Source organism: Mauremys mutica, chromosome 11, assembly GCF_020497125.1.
Source record: "Mauremys mutica isolate MM-2020 ecotype Southern chromosome 11, ASM2049712v1, whole genome shotgun sequence".
Taxonomy (NCBI): domain Eukaryota; kingdom Metazoa; phylum Chordata; order Testudines; family Geoemydidae; genus Mauremys; species Mauremys mutica.
In genome coordinates, this window is record NC_059082.1 from 937,256 (window position 1) to 956,599 (window position 19,344).

Sequence of the window (19,344 nt, forward strand, 5' to 3'; positions counted from 1 at the left end):
GCTGGTATCCCCACCCCCTGCCAGCATACTCACCCCCCTGCCGGCATACCCATCCCCAGCTGCAACATACCCAGCCCTGCCACCGGCATCCCCACCCCGGCACCCCCGCTGCTGGTATCCCCACCCCCCGCCGGCATACCCACCCCCTCCACCAGCATCCCCAGCCCCTGCCCCCGACATCCCCACCCCCCCGGCAGCATCCCCAGCCCCAGCTGCCAACATACCCACCCCTGCCGCCGGCATCCCCACCCCCCCTGCTGGCATCCCCAGCCCCCGCCGCCAACATCCCCAGCCCCCGCCGCTGGCATCCCCACCCGCCACCGCCAGGATACCCACCTCGCAGCTGGTATCCCCATCCCCCACTGCCAGCATACTCAGTCCCCGCTGCCAACATACCCAGCCCCCGCCACCAGCATCCCCATCCCCCACTGCCAGGATACTCACCCCCCCCGCTGCTGGCATACCCATCCCCCACCGCTACAGCTGGCATACCCACCCCTGCTGCTGCTGCCGGCATCCCCATCCCCTGCCGCCGACATCCCCATCCCCCAACGACGGCATACCCAGCCCCCGCCACCGACATACACAGCCCCCACCGCCGGCATCCTCAACCCCCGCCGCCAACATCCCCATGCCCCGCCGCCGGGATACCCAGCCCCCGCCGCCGGCATCCCCAACCCCCGCCGGCGGGATACCCCGCCCCCACCGCCGGCATCCCCAACCCCCGCCGCCACCGCTGGCATGCGCACCCCTGCCGCTGGCATGCCCAGCCCCCGCCGCTCACACCCCTGCCACTCCCACACTCCCCCCAACTCCAACCCCCCCCACCCCGTTCCGTTGGGGTCACTGAGCTGCCTTTCAAATCTGCCTTGGCCCAGGGGCTGGTGGGAGGGGCTGGGGCCCCGGGCCCTGCAGGTTGGGGCGCCCGGCCCAGCCACAGTGCCTGGGGGCGAAGTCGCTCAAAGCACCATGCGAGGGGTGAAGTGTCCCATGGGACTGGCCACTGCGGGGGGGTGGGCAGCAAGGGGGGGCACACTGCTGCGTTTAGTCAACCCCCCAGGTAGTGGCTGGGGGGGCACAGGTGAGGGGGGCTTGTGGCGACCCCCGAGCGATGGGGGGAGGGGCACAGGTGAGGGGGACTTGTGGGGGTGGGGCCCCCGAGCGATGGGGGGAGGGGCACAGGTGAGGGGGACTTGTGGGGGGGGCCCGGGCGATGGGGGGAGGGCTGCAGGTGAAGGGGGGATTTTGGAGGTGATGGGGGCAGAGGGACTGGGGTCTCAGTCACCAGAGATGTGGTCCCAGCTGAAGTTGGCTCAGGGGGGGTGCCTGGTGGAGGGCGGGCAGGGCCCAGGGTTGTGCCCAGTGCAGGGCGGAGGGGGCGGGCAGGGCCCAGGGTTGTGCCCAGTGCAGGGCGGAGGGGGTGGGCAGGGCCCAGGGGGTGCCCAGTGCAGGGCGGAGGGGGTGGGCAGGGCCCAGGGGGGTGCCCGGTGCAGGGCGGGCAGGACTCAGGGGGGCGCCCGGTGCAGGGCGGGCAGGGCTCAGGGGGGCGCCCGGTGCAGGGCAGAGGGGGCAGGTAGGGCCCAGGGGGTGCCCAGTGCAGGGCAGAGGGGGCGAGCAAGGCCCAGAGGGGGTGCCCGGTGCAGGGCGGGCAGGGCCCAAGGGGGTGCCCGGTGCAGGGCAGAGGGGGCGGGCAGAGCTCAGGGCAGCACCCGGTGCAGGGCGGAGGGGGCGGGCAGGGCCCAGGGGGTTCCCAGTGCAGGGCAGAGGGGGCGGGCAGGGCCCAGAGGGGTGCCCGGTGCAGGGCGGAGGGGGCAGGCAGGGCTCAGGGCGGCACCCAGTGCAGGGCTGAGGGGGCGGGCAGGGCCCAGGGGGTGCCCGGGTGCAGGGCGGAGGGGGCGGGCAGGGCCCAGGGGGTGCCCGGGTGCAGGGCGGAGGGGGCGGGCAGGGCCCAGGGGGTGCCCGGGTGCAGGGCGGAGGGGGCGGGCAGGGCTCAGGGCGGCGCCCAGTGCAGGGCAGAGGGGTGCCCGGGTGCAGGAAGCCCTGGTAAGATGCCGTTGTCCCTCGATACGTGTGGCAGGGATGCTGCCCTCGGCTCTGCAGCCGCAGTGCCAGGGATGCAGGCAGAGTGGAGGGCACAGAGAGCACCGCAGCTGCCAAGTGCACATGAGCACGCTCAGTCCGCGAGCTCCCACTGCAGCTGCATTCAGTCGTGGGGGATCATGTGTGTTTCTGGGGCTGACAGGGTGAGACTCGGGGAGTCGGGTTCAGGGCTCCTTGTGCAGGTGCCCCAGGGGGCTCACCCTCCCAATAGGCACAGGCCACCGGGGGAGAGGGCTCCCGGCACTGTCAGTGGCAGGCCTGGCTGGGGGCTTTGGCTGGGGTCCGAGCCCTGGTGCCTGTGCCCCACAGGAAGGAGATTCTGCAGGAGTACGCCGAGGTCAGCAGCCTGGTTCAGGAGGAGGTGGGCTCCGTGCACCAGGAAATCGCCCACGCCATCCAGGCGATCGACCCCGCAACAGAATACGACAGCTTTCTCCAGCAGCAGAGGTACAGACCCTGCGCCCACCCCCCACCCCCTGCCCCCAGGCTCGGAGCTACGCCCCACTTCTGAACAGCCCCCTGGAGGAACCACTCCCAAGGGCCCCGCTCTGCCTTCTGGTGGGGCCCACAGCCTCCCTGCCTCCTGGGCTCCAGCTGCCTGCTTCCCCCCACGAGTCCCATGGAGCAGGGTCTGGGGCGGTTGCCAGGGATCGAGGCAATCGCATGCACTGCTACAGACTAGGGACCGAGGGGCTGGGCAGCAGTTCTGCAGGAAAGGACGTAGGGGTTACAGTGGACAAGAAGCTGGATATGAGTGAGCAGTGTGCCCTTGTTACCAAGGAGGCTAACGGCATTTTGGGCTGTATAAGATGGGGCATTGCCAGCAGATCGAGGGACGTGATCATTCCCCTCTATTCAACATTGGTGAGGCCTCATCTGGGCCCCACACTACAAGAAGGATGTGGATAAATTGGAGAGAGTCCAGCAGAGAGCAACAAAAATGATTAGGGGGCTGGAGCACATGACTGATGAGGAGAGGCTGAGGGAACTGGGATTGTTTAGTCTGCAGAAGAGAAGAATGAGGGGGGATTTGATAGCTGCTTTCAACTACCTGAAAGGGGGTTCCAAAGAGGATGGATCTAGACTGTTCTCAGTGGTAGAAGATGACAGAACAAGGAGTAATGGTCTCAAGTTGCAGTGGGGGAGGTTTAGGTTGGATATTAGGAAACACTATTTCACGAGGAGAGAGGTGAAGCACTGAAATGGGTTCCCTAGGGAGGTGGTGGAATCTCCTTCCTTAGAGGTTTTTAAGGTCAGGCTTGACAAAGCCCTGGCTGGGATGATTTAGTTGGGGTTGGGCCTGCTCTGAGCAGGGGGCTGGACTAGATACCTCCTGAGGTCCCTTCCAACCCTGATAGTCTGTGATTCTATGATTCATCCAGCCAGGAGTTGCAGGGCTCCTGGTGCGCGAAGGCCTCAGGACAGCACAGGGAAGCCAAGGTTGAAGCACCAGCCATTCTGGCCATCCCAGCACAATGCCCCAGCCAGGCTGCAGCAACCCCCATGGGGCTCTGGTGCTCCTGGGCTCCTTAGTGCCAGGGGAGAGCAGCCACTTCCCCAGAGCCCACCCGGTGCCCTGCCTGTCCCAGCTCAGGCCCCTGCTCTCGAGCTGGGCCCTCCCTGCTGCGGGGGGACCTCCTGCTGCTGGGGTACTTTGCTAGGTCCTGGTCTCTCTGGGATTCTGCACTGCCGCGGGGTCACTTTCAGTAGGTTCCAGCCCCGGCCCAGCCAGCCACACCCTCCCCTCATGGCCTGCGCTGCCCCCAAGAGCAAACGTAACACATTTGCCTCAATGGGCAGCACTGCAAAGTGGGGGGGAAACTGGCACCCACCGGATTCATAAACATGCCGGACAATTCCCCCTCCCGGGGGTGGACACTGGCAGGGCAGGGCCCAGAAAGGCAGCAGGGATTCCCCGTTCCTGCCCCAGGCCTGTGTGCGCAGCCAGGCCGGAGGCTGGTTGCAGGCGTGCTCAGAGCACTGTCCCCCTAGGTGTGTGAGCGAGATCCCGCCCAGGCTGACGTTCGACGAGAGCCTGCTGGAGGAGAGCGAGGACCTGGAGGCCGACGAGCTGCAGCTGAATGAGCTGACAATAGAGAGTGTGCAGCACACGTGTGTACCGGGCGCGGGCGGGCACTGGGACGTGAGGGGCCCTGGGAGGGCTGCAGCACTGGGCCCTGGGCAGCCACCGGCCGGCTCCCGAACCCCCGGGGGGTGTCAGGCCCGGCAGGGGACGCCTGGGCAGCCACCGGCCGGCTCCCGAACCCCCGGGGGGTGTCAGGCTCGGCAGGGGACCCCTGGGCAGCCACCGGCCGGCTCCCGAACCCCCGGGGGGTGTCAGGCTCGGCAGGGGACCCCTGGGCAGCCACCGGCCGGCTCCCGAACCCCCGGGGGGTGTCACTCCCGGCAGGGGACCCCTGGGATAGCTAGTGCTGTCTCTTGCAGCCTGACGGCCATGGAGGAGGAACTAGCCACTGCCACGGAGGCCATGAGCAGCAAAGGGCAGCGTGTCCAGGACCTGCAGGCCGAGCTCCTGGGCGAGGAGCGGAGCGTGAGGCCCCGGGAGCGGTGAGATGGGGGTTGGGGGGGAGCAGTGAGACGGGGGAGCTCTGGGCAGGATGGGGTGGGCAGGGACCTCTGGGCGGGGTGGGTGGGGCGGGTGGGGAGCTCCGGGCCGGGCGGGCGGGGATGTCTGGGCGGGGCAGGCGGGGCAGGGAGCTCCGGGGTGGGCGGGGAACTTTGGGGTGGGCGGGGAGCTCTGGGAGGGGCTGGTGGGGAGCTCCGGGCCGGGCGGGCGGGGATGTCTGGGCGGGGCAGGCGGGGCGGGGAGCTCCGGGGTGGGCGGGGAGCTCTGGGCTGGGTGGGCAGGGATCTCTGTGTGGGACAGGTGGGGCGGGTGGGGAGCTCCGGGGTGGGCGGGGAGCTTTGGGGTGGGCGGGGAGCTCTGGGCGGGGAGCTCTGGGCGGGGCGGGTGGGGCGGGTGGGGAGCTCCGGGCCGGGCGGGCGGGGATGTCTGGGCGGGGCAGGCGGGGCAGGGAGCTCCGGGGTGGGCGGGGAGCTCTGGGCTGGGCAGGCGGGGCGGGCGGGGAGCTCTGGGCTGGGTGGGCAGGGATCTCTGGGTGGGACAGGTGGGGCGGGTGGGGAGCTCCGGGGTGGGCGGGGAGCTTTGGGGTGGGTGGGGAGCTCTGGGCGGGGCGGGTGGGGCGGGTGGGGAGCTCCGGGCCGGGCGGGCGGGGATGTCTGGGCGGGGCAGGCGGGGCGGGGAGCTTTGGGGTGGGCGGGGAGCTCTGGGCGGGGCAGGTGGGGCTGGTGGGGAGCTCCGGGCCAGGTGGGCGGGGATGTCTGGGCGGGGCAGGCGGGGCGGGGAGCTCCGGGGTGGGCGGGGAGCTCTGGGCTGGGCAGGCGGGGCGGGCGGGGAGCTCTGAGCTGGGTGGGCAGGGATCTCTGGGTGGGACAGGTGGGGCGGGTGGGGAGCTCCGGGGTGGGCGGGGAGCTCTGGGCGGGGCAGGTGGGGCTGGTGGGTAGCTCCGGGCCGGGCGGGCGGGGATCTCTGGGTGGGACAGATGGGGAGCTCCGGGGTGGGCAGGGATCTCTGGGCGGGGAGCTCTGGGCCGGGCGGGCAGGGATTTCTGGGCGGGACAGGTGGGGCGGGTGGAGAGCTCCGGGACAGGCGGGGATCTCTGGGCGGGGCGGGGAGCTCCAGGGCGGGCAGGGATCTCTGGGTGGGGCAGGCAGGGTGGGCAGAGATCTCTGGGCGGGGCGGGGCGCTCCGGGGCGGGCGGGGATCTCTGGGCGGGGCGGGGCGCTCCGGGGCGGGCGGGGATCTCTGGGCGGGGCGGGGCGCTCCGGGGCGGGCGGGGATCTCTGGACGGGGCGCTCCGGGCAGGGCTGCCCGCTGTGAGCCGCGGCTGTTGCTGTCTGGCACAGGGTGCACCTGCTGGGGAAGCGCCAGGCTCTGCAGGAGGCGCAGCTGCATTTCCAGGTCTCCCTGTGCGCCCAGGCCAAGCTGCAAGTCCAGCGGGACGTGCTGCGCCGCAAGCTGGACCAGCTGGGCTCCAGCGCCCCCCCTCCAGCCCTGCCCCTGCAGGACGACAGGCAATCGCTCTCCTCCACGGTGAGTGCGCCCCCCACTGCGCCGGGCCCCCGGTGCCCTGCCCTGCGCCACTCCGCCCCCAGGGCCCTGCCCTGCGCCACCCCCAGCACCCTGTCCTGCCCCACTCCACCCCCAGCGCCCTGCCCTGCGCCACCCCCAGTGCCCTGCTCTGAGCCACCCCCAGCGCCCTGCCCTGCGCCACTCCAGCACCCCGCCACTCCCAGCAACCCACCACCCCCAGTGCCCTGCTCTGAGCCACCCCCAGTGCCCTGCCCTGCCCTACTCCGCCCCCAGCACCCCACCCCACTCCGCCCCCAGGGCCCCGCCACCCCCAGCGCCCTGCCCTGCGCCACTCCAGCACCCCGCCACTCCCAGCAACCCACCACCCCCAGTGCCCTGCCCTGCCCCACTCCGCCCCCAGCCCCACTCCGCCCCCAGGGCCCCGCCACCCCCAGTGCCCTGCTCTGAGCCACCCCCAGTGCCCTGCCCTGCCCTACTCCGCCCCCAGCACCCCACCCCACTCCGCCCCCAGGGCCCCGCCACCCCCAGCGCCCTGCCCTGCGCCACTCCAGCACCCCGCCACTCCCAGCAACCCACCACCCCCAGTGCCCTGCCCTGCCCCACTCCGCCCCCAGCACCCCACCCCACTCCGCCCCCAGGGCCCCGCCACCCCCAGTGCCCTGCTCTGAGCCACCCCCAGTGCCCTGCCCTGCCCTACTCCGCCCCCAGCGCCCAGCCACCCCCAGTGCCCTGCCCTGCCCCACTCTGCCCCCAGTGCCCCGCCACCCCCAGCGCCTCGCCCTGTGCCACCCCCAGCACCCTGTCCTGCCCCACTCCACCCCCAGCACGCCGCCACCCCCAGTGCCTTACCCTATTCTACCTTCTAGCTCCCCACCCTGCACCCCAGCACCCCGCCCTGCCCCACCCCTCATGCCCTGACCTGCGCCTTGGCGACAGTGGGGGACACTCGGGCAGCCTGGCCCTAGTGCCTGCCCAGGGCACTGGCCTTGCTAAGAAATGTGGGTGCTGCTGTGTGGTGAGGCTGCCCTGCCAGGTGCAGCCCACGGGCACCTGGCCGCAGTCCAGCCCAGGCACTGCCCGGCCCAGGCCATTCCTGCCCCCGGGCATGGGACGCTCCCAGCCACACGACTCAGCCCCCCTCTGCCCCCTGGCAGGAGCCGGAGCCGGAGCGCCCAGGAGCCAGCGCGCTGGAGACCCTCAGGAATCACATCTCGGGCATCTTCCGCCCCAAGTACTCGGTGAGTGCCCCTGCGCCACTGCCTCCCCTCCCCTCCCCCGTGTCACTGCCTCCCCTCCCTTCCCCTCTCCCTCCCCCGTGTCACTGCCTCCCCTCCCCCACATCACTGCCTTCTCTCCCCCTCCCTCTCTCCTCCTGCACCACTGCCTCCCCTCCCCTCCCCCACATCACTGCCTTCTCTCCCCCTCCCTCTCTCCTCCTGCGCCACTGCCTCCCCTCCCCTCCCCCACATCACTGCCTCCGCTCCCTCTTCCCCTCCCCTCCCTTCCCTCTCCCTCCTCCGTGTCACTGCCTCCCCTCCCCCACATCACTGCCTTCTCTCCCCCTCCCTCTCTCCTCCTGCACCACTGCCTCCCCTCCCCTCCCCCACATCACTGCCTCCCCTCCCTTCCCCTCTCCCTCCCCCACATCACTGCCTCCCCTCCCCTTCCTTCCTCTCCTCCTCCCCCCTGCGCCACTGCCTCCCCTCCCCTCCCCCACGTCACTGCCTCCCCTCCCCTCCCCCACGTCACTGCCTCCCCTCCCCTCCCTTCCCTCTCCCTCCCCCCGCGCCACTGCCTTCTCTCCCCCTCCCCCTCTCCTCCTGCACCACTGCCTCCCCTCCCCTCACCCACACCACTGCCTCCCATCCCCCTTCTCTTTCCTGCCCCACCCCACTGCTTCCCCTTCCACTCTCCTCCCCTCCCCTGCCCTCCCCCTCACCACTGCCTCCCATCCCCCGCCCCACTGCCCTGCCCCAACCTTGCCTCTCCTCTTCCCTCCACCACTCCACTACCTTCTCCCTCCCCTCCCCGCCCCACTGCCCTGCCCCCGCCCGACCCCTCTCCTGCCCTCTCCTTCCCCGTGCCACCTCCCCTCCTCCACCGGAGCCCCACAGCCTGTGTGGAGAAGGGGGCCTGGGTGTCCCTGCTGCAGCCGCTGCTCTGGGCAGCCCCCTGTGGGGGCTGACGGGGTCCCCTGCCCAGCCCGCTTACCCCGACTCTGTGTCCCAGGTGCCGCCCGCCCTGCCGCTCCTCCCCGAAGTGCAGAAGCCCCTGTGCCAGCAGGCCTGGTACCACGGCGCCATCCCCCGGGCGGAGGTGCAGGAGCTGCTGCTCCACAGCGGGGACTTCCTGGTGCGGGAGAGCCAGGGGAAGCAGGAGCACGTGCTGAGTGTGCTGTGGGATGGGCAGCCCCGGCACTTCATCATCCAGGCCTGCGATGTGAGTGGGGCCTGTTGGCAATGGAGTGTGAAATGCTGAGATTGTTTAGGCTTCTGGGACGAGCCGATTACGCTGGGAATTGTGTGTAAAGGGCTGGCCTTGAGCGGCCAGCTAATTGTAAATAGGATGATAAGTCAAACAGGTGTTAGGATGATAATTACCCTATGGGGTTACAGCTGTGGCTGTGTTAATTTTGTTAACCAATTAGCAACTGTCTGATTGCTTGCCATAATGGGATATAAGAGCATGCTGGAAATGAATAAAGAACTCTCTGCTTATGATCACATGGGTTGTCAGACTCTGTCCATGCTCCTCTGCGATGCAACAAATGGTGACCCCGACGTGATTCGTATCGAATGAGGATAGTGTTGGTGGCCTGAACTGAAAAGAAGAAAAGGAGGCGCACCTGAGTCTCAGTGTCGAGCGGCTAGGAGCCGCAGGGCGTCCGAAAAGAGGGACGCACCTGAGCTCAGTGTCGAGCGGCGGCCGCAGGGCGTCCGAAGAGAAGGGCGCACCTGAGTTCAGTGTCGAGCGGCTAGGAGCCGCAGGGCGTCCGAAAAGAGGGGCGCACCTGAGCTCAGTGTCGAGTGGCAAGCCGCAGGGCGTCTGAAAAGGGAGGCACACCCCAGCCCAGAGGTGAGCAGCTAACATGGGAACCGCTGCATCAGCGGAAGAAAGGACGGTGCATGAATATTTGATGCGCATCGCGGAGCGGCAGGGAGAGAAGCTCCCCTCTGATACGTTATCCCGTCTGCTGCGGTGGGGACGGAGAAGGGGACTTTCTGTTCAACCAAGTACAATTTTTGATAAAACTGTTTGGGAGCGGCTAGGCTCCGAGCTTTGGAAGTCGGTGGCTCGGGGCGATAAGGAGGTCTTCTCCCTGAGTCCAGTATGGAATAAGGCGAAGGAGATAGTGGAAACTCTCGCGGCCGAGGCAGGAGTGCAGGCGGCCCTTTCTGAGCTTTGCCGCCCAACGCCCGGAATGCCTTCTGTGTTGCCGGTTGGAGCCAGAGAGTTTTTCGGTGGTGCGGACACGGTGATACCTTTGGCTTCCGACCCCTTCCCCATGGATGATGTTGCCCCTGCTACGGCCCCACTACCCTCCAATGTGGCTATCGGCCCCGACATGATTGATCCTGCTACGGTCCCGTTACCCCCCGATACGCCCGAGCCTATGGAGACAGCCTTGCCGTATGCACCCCCTCCAAAGCCATGCCGTGTCCACGGGGCCTGGGGGTGCCACGATTGCGGGGGGACAGAGGAGGCTCGGGTGGAACATGTGCCATCGAACCCATATCCCGATTTGACTAAGTTTACTCAGTTTACTCAGTCTGATGCCTTCTATAAGGAGATGGAGCGCCAGGGTCGACAGCTGCAGCATATATGTGACAAGTTGGACCAATTGGAAGGTTTTCCACCTGGATCATCGCGATCGCATCTTCACAAGTGCTTTCATTCGACTCGCCCCCCCGCCCCGCCTGGCCCCGGGGACCCTCCAACTGGGGACCCTCCGGATCCGGTACAGCGCTGGCATGGGGTTTTAAGAGAAGCCATCCTTGAAGGTCTAACACCTGAGGCCTTTCCGGTGATTACGCCAGACCCTCAACACCCTAATCATAGACGGTGGGCCCCTTTGGACTGGAAGTTGATCCGTGAGGCACAGAAATCGATCATGGCTTATGGACTAGATAATCCGTATGTACAGTCTATCATTGAACAGATATTTGCTGGCCAAGCAATGTGTCCGTACGATGCGATTAAGCTAGCTGACATGCTTCTTACACCTACACAGAAACTGTTGTGGAAAGATGATTGGGCTAAGAGAGTTGACTTGGCTCTTGTCCGCAATTTGGATTTACCAGATGGTGATCCTCGGCGCGTGGCCACTGCTGATATGTTTTTGGGAGCCGGTCGCTTTGTTGACCCGCACTTGCAAGCTCGCCTTGAGCCCCGGATCCTGCAGCAATCACAGGAACTAGCTTTGGCTGCCTTTAAAGCGGTGCCCCAGATGGGAAAGCCGGTCCCTCCCTATGCTAAAATTACACAAGGCCCATCGGAACCGTATTCCACCTTTTTGGATCGCCTTCGAGAGGCTATTGATAGATCTCCCAATCTGACGTCAGAAGCCAGAACTGCAGTTGGACTTGATCTTGCCACCCAGAATGCAAATCCCACTTGCCGCCGTATATTAGCCACCTTGCCCAAGACTGCGACCCTGATGGAAATGATTGAGGCATGTGGTAGGGCCGCTATGCTTGAGGAGACGGATAAGGCGGCAATTCATGCTAAGGCACAGGCCTCTGCACTGGCCGTGGCGTTACAACCCCTGCTCGGGGGACAGCGGGGGGCTAGAAGACCGACCCGGCCAGCCGGCCCCTGTTTTGGTTGTAGAAAACCCGGGCATTTCCGGCGGGACTGCCCTATGCAAAATGGGCAGCGGGCCTCTGATGTGTCACCTAAAGCTGCAACTGGCGCTTGCACACGATGTGATAAGTTTGGACATCCCGCCGCCGACTGTGGGGCGCGTTACACGAAGGATGGAACACCGCTGCCGGGAAACGGATCGCGGAGCGCCCCTCGGAGGAGCGCGACGACACAAGTGCCTCCACCCGCCAACCCGGCTGCCTGGAACACCTCACCGGAGCAACCCGTGGCAGTGCCGGAGTGGACTTGGCCACAGCGACAGATGTAGTTTTGGAGACTGACGAGGTTCAAGTTCTTCCTTCCAACATCGATGGTCCATTAGGATTTGGACTGAGTGCCCTTTTGATTGGCCGTTCGTCAACATCGAAACAAGGTATTTTTGTTTTGCCTGGCCTTATTGATGCCGACTATACGGGGAATATTGGGATAATGGTACGTGCCCTCTGTCCCCCTGTGACTATAACTGCTGGTACACGTCTTGCTCAGTTAATACCTTTCAAGGGATGTGTGCCCCGATCGACCCCGATTGACCGCGGGTCTCGAGGGTTTGGATCCACTGGCCCTCCCCAAACTGCCTTTGCTATGGACATCACTTTGCGCAAGCCCACCCGAACTGCTCGGCTTCAGGGATCCGATGGGCAGCAAATCACTCAGGAAGCTTTTATTGGGGATGCAATGCAGAGTGGGGTAACTGAGGCACCTGGGACGACAGAGGTAGAAGATACTGTGTTTACCTTGGAATCAGAGCACACTGAAGCGGTTGCAGCTGAGGCCCCCATGCAGAATGATGTAGGAGATGCGCCATCTAACCTAGTATCAGAATGCCCAGGGGCAGTTGTAAATGGGGCCCCTCTACAGAGCGACATGTGTCCTCAAGAACTGCCTGTGTGTGGAAAGGGAGACGAAGAGGAGCCTATGGAAGCAAAACAAACATTTCTACTGACAGCGACAAGCTCAAATGACAATCAGCGAAAGGAAACCAAGTTTGAGCTAAGGACGGAAGTGGAAAAGGATTTGTTTGAATTTGGAAAATTGGAACTTGCAAACGGTGATAAATTTTATTCAGCTCCAGTGCAGCAAGAGAGTTTAGCTGTGCAGCTGGCAGATACTGGCTCACCCATTTTTAGTATTGGAAGCTCTGGGGCTCAAAAAACATTTGTGCCTGTTACAGCTGCAGCAATTGAAGAACAAATCATTGCAGAAACTGTAACATCTATGGAAACCTCAGCTGAAATTTTAAAGCCTTTAGAAGCAGTGCCTGCAGTATTATTTCCTGAACTAGTCCACGATGTTACCACTGCTCATTTGGGATTTGAGGCTGCAAGCAGTAGCAGTGAAGCAATTGCAACTGTGTTAGTATCAGAGATGTCTGCTGCAGTGGTGGATGGCATGTCTGAAAGAGCCACAAGATGTACACAACCTGGGCCCCTGGAGGATAGTTGCTTGTTTGCTATGCCAGGATTCTTTCTGTTTGATCCTCCCTGAATGATTTATTAATTGGGATAAATTTTTGCTTTGCCTGAATGTATAGGGTATTTGTGTGTTCTAAGTAATGATTGATTGCCCCCCCATTACTTGCCCCGGCTCTCTGGAGCTTGGTTACCTTTGTTTTTGAAGTTTGAGAACACTCAGCCGAAAGGTTTGTTGAGTATTCTCAAAGGGGGGAGTTGTAGGCATAAATTTAGGTAATTTGGGAGAATGGCTTTGAATTTATGTGACCCAAAATACCTTTATGTAAAGTGCTTTTGTTAGCCTTTTTAGATTTTTGTAAATTTTGTATTATGTACTGATTATTGGCAGTTGTATGATTGTTTGATATTTGATGTAGCCCCCACGGTGGGAAAGTACAGATAGTTGTTCACAGAAGATACCAGAAAGGTAGGGGCTAGTACGGTTTAGCAAGAGGAAATATGGATCGGGCCCAGGCAGGCACGCAATAGATAGAGAATTTGAAGAGGAAAAAAGGATCGGGCCCAGGCGGCGGGCAACAGACAACAAGCTTGGAATACTGGTTGATAACCTTGAGGGTGTAGTTGATAGAAAAGGTAATTAACTACTAGCGAGTAATGTTAGGCAGAGTACAAAGTTAACTCTGTGGTTGCTGGAGGGAATAGCAGTTGAATTTAGAAGTAAGTCAGGATGCAATTGTATTACTGTAAATGATTTTATTGATGATGTAATTTTCCTTTTTTTTTGCCTGATGGTACTAAGGGTATTTGTATATTGTATGTAATGATTGCTTGCCCAGTAGGGGTAGTTTTGTTTTGTTTTTTAGATATTAAGAAAATTGGTGTTAGCTGCATAGCATTTTATGTACCATGCATTTATTTACAGAGTTAAATTTATGTTATGTGTTTTATGTTTTGTTTTGTGGTGTTGTTTGTTTTTTTTTTTTCTGGCCAGAATTGTCTTTTGCGTTTTATGTGGTTTATGTTGTGTTTTTTCTAGGACCCCCCCTCCCTCAGTGTCAGTTTGATCGCCTGACATCTGAGGGATGATTTGGTAATAGAAGTTTGCCACAAGTTGGTGTGCTATTGAGTAGGGGGGAATCCTGTAGAATTTACACCATTTATTTGTTGTGCTTTGTTTTTGTTTGGTGTTGTTGGGGTTATGTTAAGAATTGAATGGTTATATAGGTTGGCTTTATAAAGTTTTAATTTTGGCTTGTGATAGATTGTGGTGTTATGTTGTTATAAGTTGGAAATGTTTTGCTAATGTTTTTATCCCTTTTTTCTTTCCCTCCTTTTTGATTTTGGGTAGAGGGGGGAGGTGTTGGCAATGGAGTGTGAAATGCTGAGATTGTTTAGGCTTCTGGGACGAGCCGATTACGCTGGGAATTGTGTGTAAAGGGCTGGCCTTGAGCGGCCAGCTAATTGTAAATAGGATGATAAGTCAAACAGGTGTTAGGATGATAATTACCCTATGGGGTTACAGCTGTGGCTGTGTTAATTTTGTTAACCAATTAGCAACTGTCTGATTGCTTGCCATAATGGGATATAAGAGCATGCTGGAAATGAATAAAGAACTCTCTGCTTATGATCACATGGGTTGTCAGACTCCGTCCATGCTCCTCTGCGATGCAACAGGGGCCGGGCACAGGGAGGGCGCTGACATGGGCAGCGCAGACGGCTCTGCGGGCAGCTCCGGGGCCATCCTGCAGCAGCCCTGCCCACCCAGCCGGGACATACCACCCCGGCCTGCCGGGCAGAGCCTGGGCAGGGCTCCTGGGGGAGTGCCCAGGGGTGGGGGGGTGCTGGAGGACCTGTGAAGTGAGGCGGGGGGAGGGCGGTTCCTGCCACTCACAAACGCGCCCCTGGGCCGGGCATCCCCAGGCTGCCCTGCAAGCTGGGGTTGTGCCTGGAATGGGGGGCAGAGGGGGTGTGGGTGGAGCTGTGGGGGTGTATGGGGGGGAGGCTAGGGGGTGTATACAGGGCGGGGTGGGAGTGTGTGAGCAGGGCTGGGAGGGCAGGGCAGGGGCGGCATGAGATCCCAGAGCCTCCACCTCTCCTAGGACATGTACCGGCTGGAGGGCGAGGGCTTCCGCACCATCCCGCTGCTCATCGACCATTTCCTGCAGAGCCGGCAGCCCATCACCAAGAAGAGCGGAGTCGTCCTGGCCAAGCCCATCCCCAAGGTACCACACTGGCCCCACTGCACAGCTCCCCGGGGGGGCTGGGTGTCGGGGGAAGGGCTCCCCCGGGGGCTGGGTGTATCAGGGGGAAGGGATCCCCCGGGGGCTGGGTGTCGGGGGCGAAGGGCTCCCCCGGGGGTTGGGCTTCGTGGGGGAAGGGATCCCCCCGGGGGTTGGGCGTCGTGGGGGAAGGCCTCCCCCGGGGGTTGGGCTTCGTGGGGGAAGGGCTCCCCCGGGGGTTGGGCTTCGTGGGGGAAGGGCTCCCCCGGGGGTTGGGCGTCGGGGGCGAAGGGCTCCCCCGGGGGTTGGGCTTCGTGGGGGAAGGGCTCCCCCGGGGGTTGGGCGTCGGGGGCGAAGGGCTCCCCCGGGGGTTGGGCGTCGGGGGAAGGGCTCCCCCGGGGGCTGGGCGTCGGGGGAAGGGCTCCCCCGGGGGTTGGGCGTCGGGGGAAGGGCTCCCCCAGGCTGGGCGTTGTGGGGGAAGGGCTCCCCGGGGGCTGGGCGTTGCGGCGGGGGTGGGGCTAAGGGTGGGGCGGGGAATGCTGGGGCTGGACAGTTTCCTGCTCTCTGACTCCCACCTTCCTTCCCTAGGACAAATGGGTGCTGAACCACGAGGACGTGCTGCTGGGCGAGCGCATCGGGCGGGTGAGTGCCCCCAGGGTAGGCATGGGCCCGGCCATTGCTGGGGCACTGCTCTGAGGAAGCACGCAGCAGGCCCAGGATCAGAAGGGGGGAGGGGGTATGCAGGCAGGGTTAGTATGCAGAGTAGTTTCAGGATTTCTAATTTCCCTTGTTGCAGCCAGAGCCCAGCAGGACCTGTCAGCACCCAGGGGAGCTGCTGTCTGTGCCAGGCTCTCTGCCTGAGGCTAGGGGCGTCGGGGGGTCAGGCTAGGCCCGGGCTCTGCCAGGCTCAGAGTGCCCTGCTCCCCCTGTGTGTTACCCCGGCGCTGACCCAGGCCAGGAGCCCTCGTCCAGCCGGTCACCCAGAGCATCGCGCCTCCTTGCCGGCACTCCTGACGTGAGGACCCAGGCGAGGAGGCAGAAACGGGTCCCACCCTCGGTTCCCGGCTGGTGCCGTGGCTCGGGGGCCTCTGGTGCCAGCTTGCCAGTCGTCCCCAGGGAGGAGGGGTCAGAGACGCAGGCGTCCGGGCAGGCCACAGGCAGAATGGGCCCGGCCCATGTAAATGCCTGTCTGGCACGAGGCTGAGGGAGCTGGCGCAGCTGGACTCCGGGATTGACTGGGGGCAGGGGCAGCTGGTGCATGTGCTTTGTCTCCCAGGGTAACTTTGGGGAGGTGTTCAGCGGCCGCCTGCTCGCTGACAACACCCCGGTGGCTGTGAAGTCCTGCCGCGAAACCCTCCCGCCGGAGCTCAAGGCCAAATTCCTGCAGGAAGCCAGGTCTGTATGGATCCCCGGCACTGCGCTCTGCCCCCCAGCGCCGCGGGTCTCTGCCCCCCAGCGCCGCGGGTCTCTGCCCCCCAGCACTGCAGGTCTCTGCCCCCTAGCACTGCACTGTGCCCCCCAGCTCCACGCTCTGCCCCCCAGCACTGCGGGTCTCTGCCCCCCAGCATTGCGCTCTGCCCCCCAGCTCCACGCTCTATCCCCCAGTGCTGCTCCCTTCCCCCCAGCGCCGCGGGTCTCTGCCCCCCAGCACTGCGCTGTGCCCCCCAGCACTGTGCTCTGTCCCCCAGCTCCACGCTCTGCCCCCCAGTGCCATGGGTATCTGCCCCCTAGCGCTGCGGGTCTCTGCCCCCCAGCTCCACGGTCTGCCCCCCAGCACTGTGCTCTGTCCCCCAGCTCCACGCTCTGTCCCCCAGTCCTGCACCCTTCCTCCCCAGCGCCGCGGGACTCTGCCCCCCAGTTCCACGCTCTGCCCCCTAGTGCTGCGCCCTTCCCCCCCAGTGCCGCGGGTCTCTGCCCCCCAGCTCCACGTTCTGTCCCCCAGTGCTGCGCCCTTCCCCCCCAGTGCCGCGGGTCTCTGCCCCCCAGCTCCACACTCTGCCCCCCAGCGCCGTGGGTCTCTGCCCCCCAGCGCTGCGCTGTGTCCCCCAGTGCCGTAGACCTCGATCCCCTAGCGCCATGCTCTTCCCCCCAGCGCCGTGGGCCTCTGCCCCCCAGTGTCACGCTCTGCCCTGAGGGGCCATTTGCCAGACGGGGTGGGGAGGGGGCTTTGGGGATTCTGGGCTTGCTTAAATTTAAACAGTTTTTCTGGATGAAAATCTTCTGGAGCTTGTGGGGACTCCAAATCCAGCATGGACCAGGGACCCCCCCCAGACCCGACGGGGACAGGGGATCCCAAACAAACCCAGCCTGGACAGTGGGTCCCCGAGCCCAGGGCAATGGCGGGTGGCTAGGTGCTGTCCGTGCTGTTGAAATGTACTGAAAGAGAAGCTCCCTTGCTGGCTGTTGCGCCTGGCTGTGACGGCCGGGGGTGACAGCCAGGGGGTGATGGCCAGCAGGTGACAGCCGGGGGGTGACGGCCAGGGGGTGACAGCCAGGGGGTGATGGCGTGCAGGTGACAGCTGGGGGGTGACGGCCAGCGGGTGACGGCCGGGGGTGACAGCTGGGGGTGACAGCCAGGGGGTGATGACGGCCAGGGGGTGACGGCCAGGGGGTGACGGCCAGGGGGTGACAGCCAGGGGGTGACGGCCAGCAGGTGACAGCCGGGGGGTGACGGCCGGGGGGTGACGGCCAGCGGGTGACGGCCAGGGGGTGAGAGCGAGGGGGTGATGGCCAGCAGGTGACAGCCGGGGGGTGACGGCCGGGGGGTGATGACGGCCAGGGGGTGATGACGGCCAGCGGGTGACGGCCAGCAGGTGACAGCCGGGGGGTGACGGCCGGGGGGTGACGGCCAGCGGGTGACGGCCAGGGGGTGAGAGCGAGGGGGTGATGGCCAGCAGGTGACAGCCAGCGGGTGACGGCCAGGGGGTGAGAGCGAGGGGGTGACTGGTGCGTCTCTGCCCCCAGGATCCTGAAGCAGTACAGCCACCCCAACATCGTCAAGCTTATTGGCGTCTGCACCCAGAAGCAGCCCATCTACATCGTCATGGAGCTGGTGCAGGGTGAGTCCTGCCTCCCCACCATCCCCCCAGCGTGTCCTGCTGTTGCCCTGGCCCTGGCCCGTGATGAGCTGCCAAAATATTAACAACCGGTTCCCTCCTCCTCACCCCACGAGGGGGTCGTGCCCCCCCTGCCCCCCGGGACTCCTGCCCCATCTAACCCCCCACGTTCCTTGACAGACCCCTGCCCCATCCACCCCCCTTCCCTGTCCCCTGACTGCCCCCTGCTGCCCCATCCAACCCCTCCTCTCATTCCTGATGGCTCCCCGGGACCCCTGCCCCATCCAACCACCCCTTCTCTCTGTCCCCTGACTGCCCCTGGAATCCCTACCCCTGACTGCCCCCCACCGCCCCATCCAACCCCTGCTCCTTCCTGACTGCCCCCCTGGACCCTTGCCCCCATTCAATCCCCCTGTTCCCTGCCCTCTGGCCGCCCCACCCCTATCCACGCCCCCAACTCCCCTGCCCTCTATCCAACACCCCCTCCCTGCTCCCTGCCCCCTTACCGCGCTGCCTGGAGGTGGGGGCTGGGCCGGGGCCGCAGGCCGGAGCCGTTCAGCTGGGGCCGGGCTGGGCCGCTCGGCCGGGACTGGGGTTGGGACTGGAGCCGCTCGGCCGGAGCCGGGGCGCCCAGCTGGCCGGGACCAGGGCCGGGCTGGAGCTGTGCCTCCTGGCTCGCCAGGACCGGGGGCCAGGGAAGGGGAGGAGAAGCCGGGGGAGTGTTCAGGGAGGAGGCAGAGGCAGAGTGAGGTGAGCTGGGGCCAGGGAAAGGGCAGGGCGCTGCTCGGGCTTTTGTTACATTTAAAAGCCCGTTTCGAACCAGTCGTCCGTCCGAGGGACAATCGGTTCGAAAAGGGCTTCTACATTTAACAACTGGTTCCCGCGAACTGGTGGGAACCGGCTCCAGCTCACCACTGCCTGGCCCCCATCCCCTCCTCTCTCCAGTTCACTCCCGGTGAGCCCTGCTTCCCGCACTCTGGATCCTGAACCTCCCCCAGTCCCATGCCCAGCCGCACTCCTCCCACCCCCGGGGTTGGTGGCAGGCGCCTGGGTCCTGCAGCCCTGCCCGTAACTCCCTGAGGTCAGCACTACCCTGCCCCCACAGGGGGGGACTTCCTGACCTTCCTGCGCAGCGAGGGGCAGCAGCTGAAGGTGAAGGAGCTGCTCAAGATGACGGCGAATGCTGCTGCTGGGATGGAGTATCTGGAGAGCAAGCACTGCATCCACCGGTGAGACCAGAGCCCAGCGGAGATCGGGGCCCCCAGTGCCCCGGGCACTGCCCAGAGCCCAGCTGAGATCGGGGCACCCCCGTGCCCAGAGCCCAGTCGAGATCAGGGCCCCCGAGTGCCCTGGGTGCTGCCCAGCTCCCAGCCGAGATTGAGGCCCCCGAGTGCCCCAGGCGCTGCCCAGAGCCCAGCTGAGATCGGGGCCCCCCGTGCCCTGGGCGCTGCCCAGAGCCCAGCCGAGATCGGGGCCCCCCCGTGCCCAGAGCCCAGCCGAGATCGGGGCCCCCCCGTGCCCAGAGCCCAGCCGAGATCGGGGCCCCCCGTGCCCAGAGCCCAGCCGAGATCGGGGCCCCC

General features: G+C 64.5%; 1 protein-coding gene across 2 annotated transcripts in view; it reads left to right on the forward strand.

Annotated features, from left to right (window-relative positions):
• Window positions 1-19,344, forward strand: part of FES (FES proto-oncogene, tyrosine kinase) — a 38,327-nt gene that overhangs the window by 14,898 nt on the left and 4,085 nt on the right. For both annotated transcript variants that reach the window (XM_044980996.1, XM_044980997.1), the window contains 11 exons: window positions 2,410-2,547; window positions 4,093-4,212; window positions 4,546-4,668; window positions 6,028-6,214; window positions 7,369-7,452; window positions 8,444-8,653; window positions 14,589-14,711; window positions 15,297-15,350; window positions 15,985-16,103; window positions 17,673-17,767; window positions 18,870-18,993. In XM_044980996.1, the coding sequence (XP_044836931.1) occupies window positions 2,410-2,547; window positions 4,093-4,212; window positions 4,546-4,668; window positions 6,028-6,214; window positions 7,369-7,452; window positions 8,444-8,653; window positions 14,589-14,711; window positions 15,297-15,350; window positions 15,985-16,103; window positions 17,673-17,767; window positions 18,870-18,993 (1,377 nt within the window). The remainder of the gene's footprint in view (window positions 1-2,409; window positions 2,548-4,092; window positions 4,213-4,545; window positions 4,669-6,027; window positions 6,215-7,368; window positions 7,453-8,443; window positions 8,654-14,588; window positions 14,712-15,296; window positions 15,351-15,984; window positions 16,104-17,672; window positions 17,768-18,869; window positions 18,994-19,344) is intronic.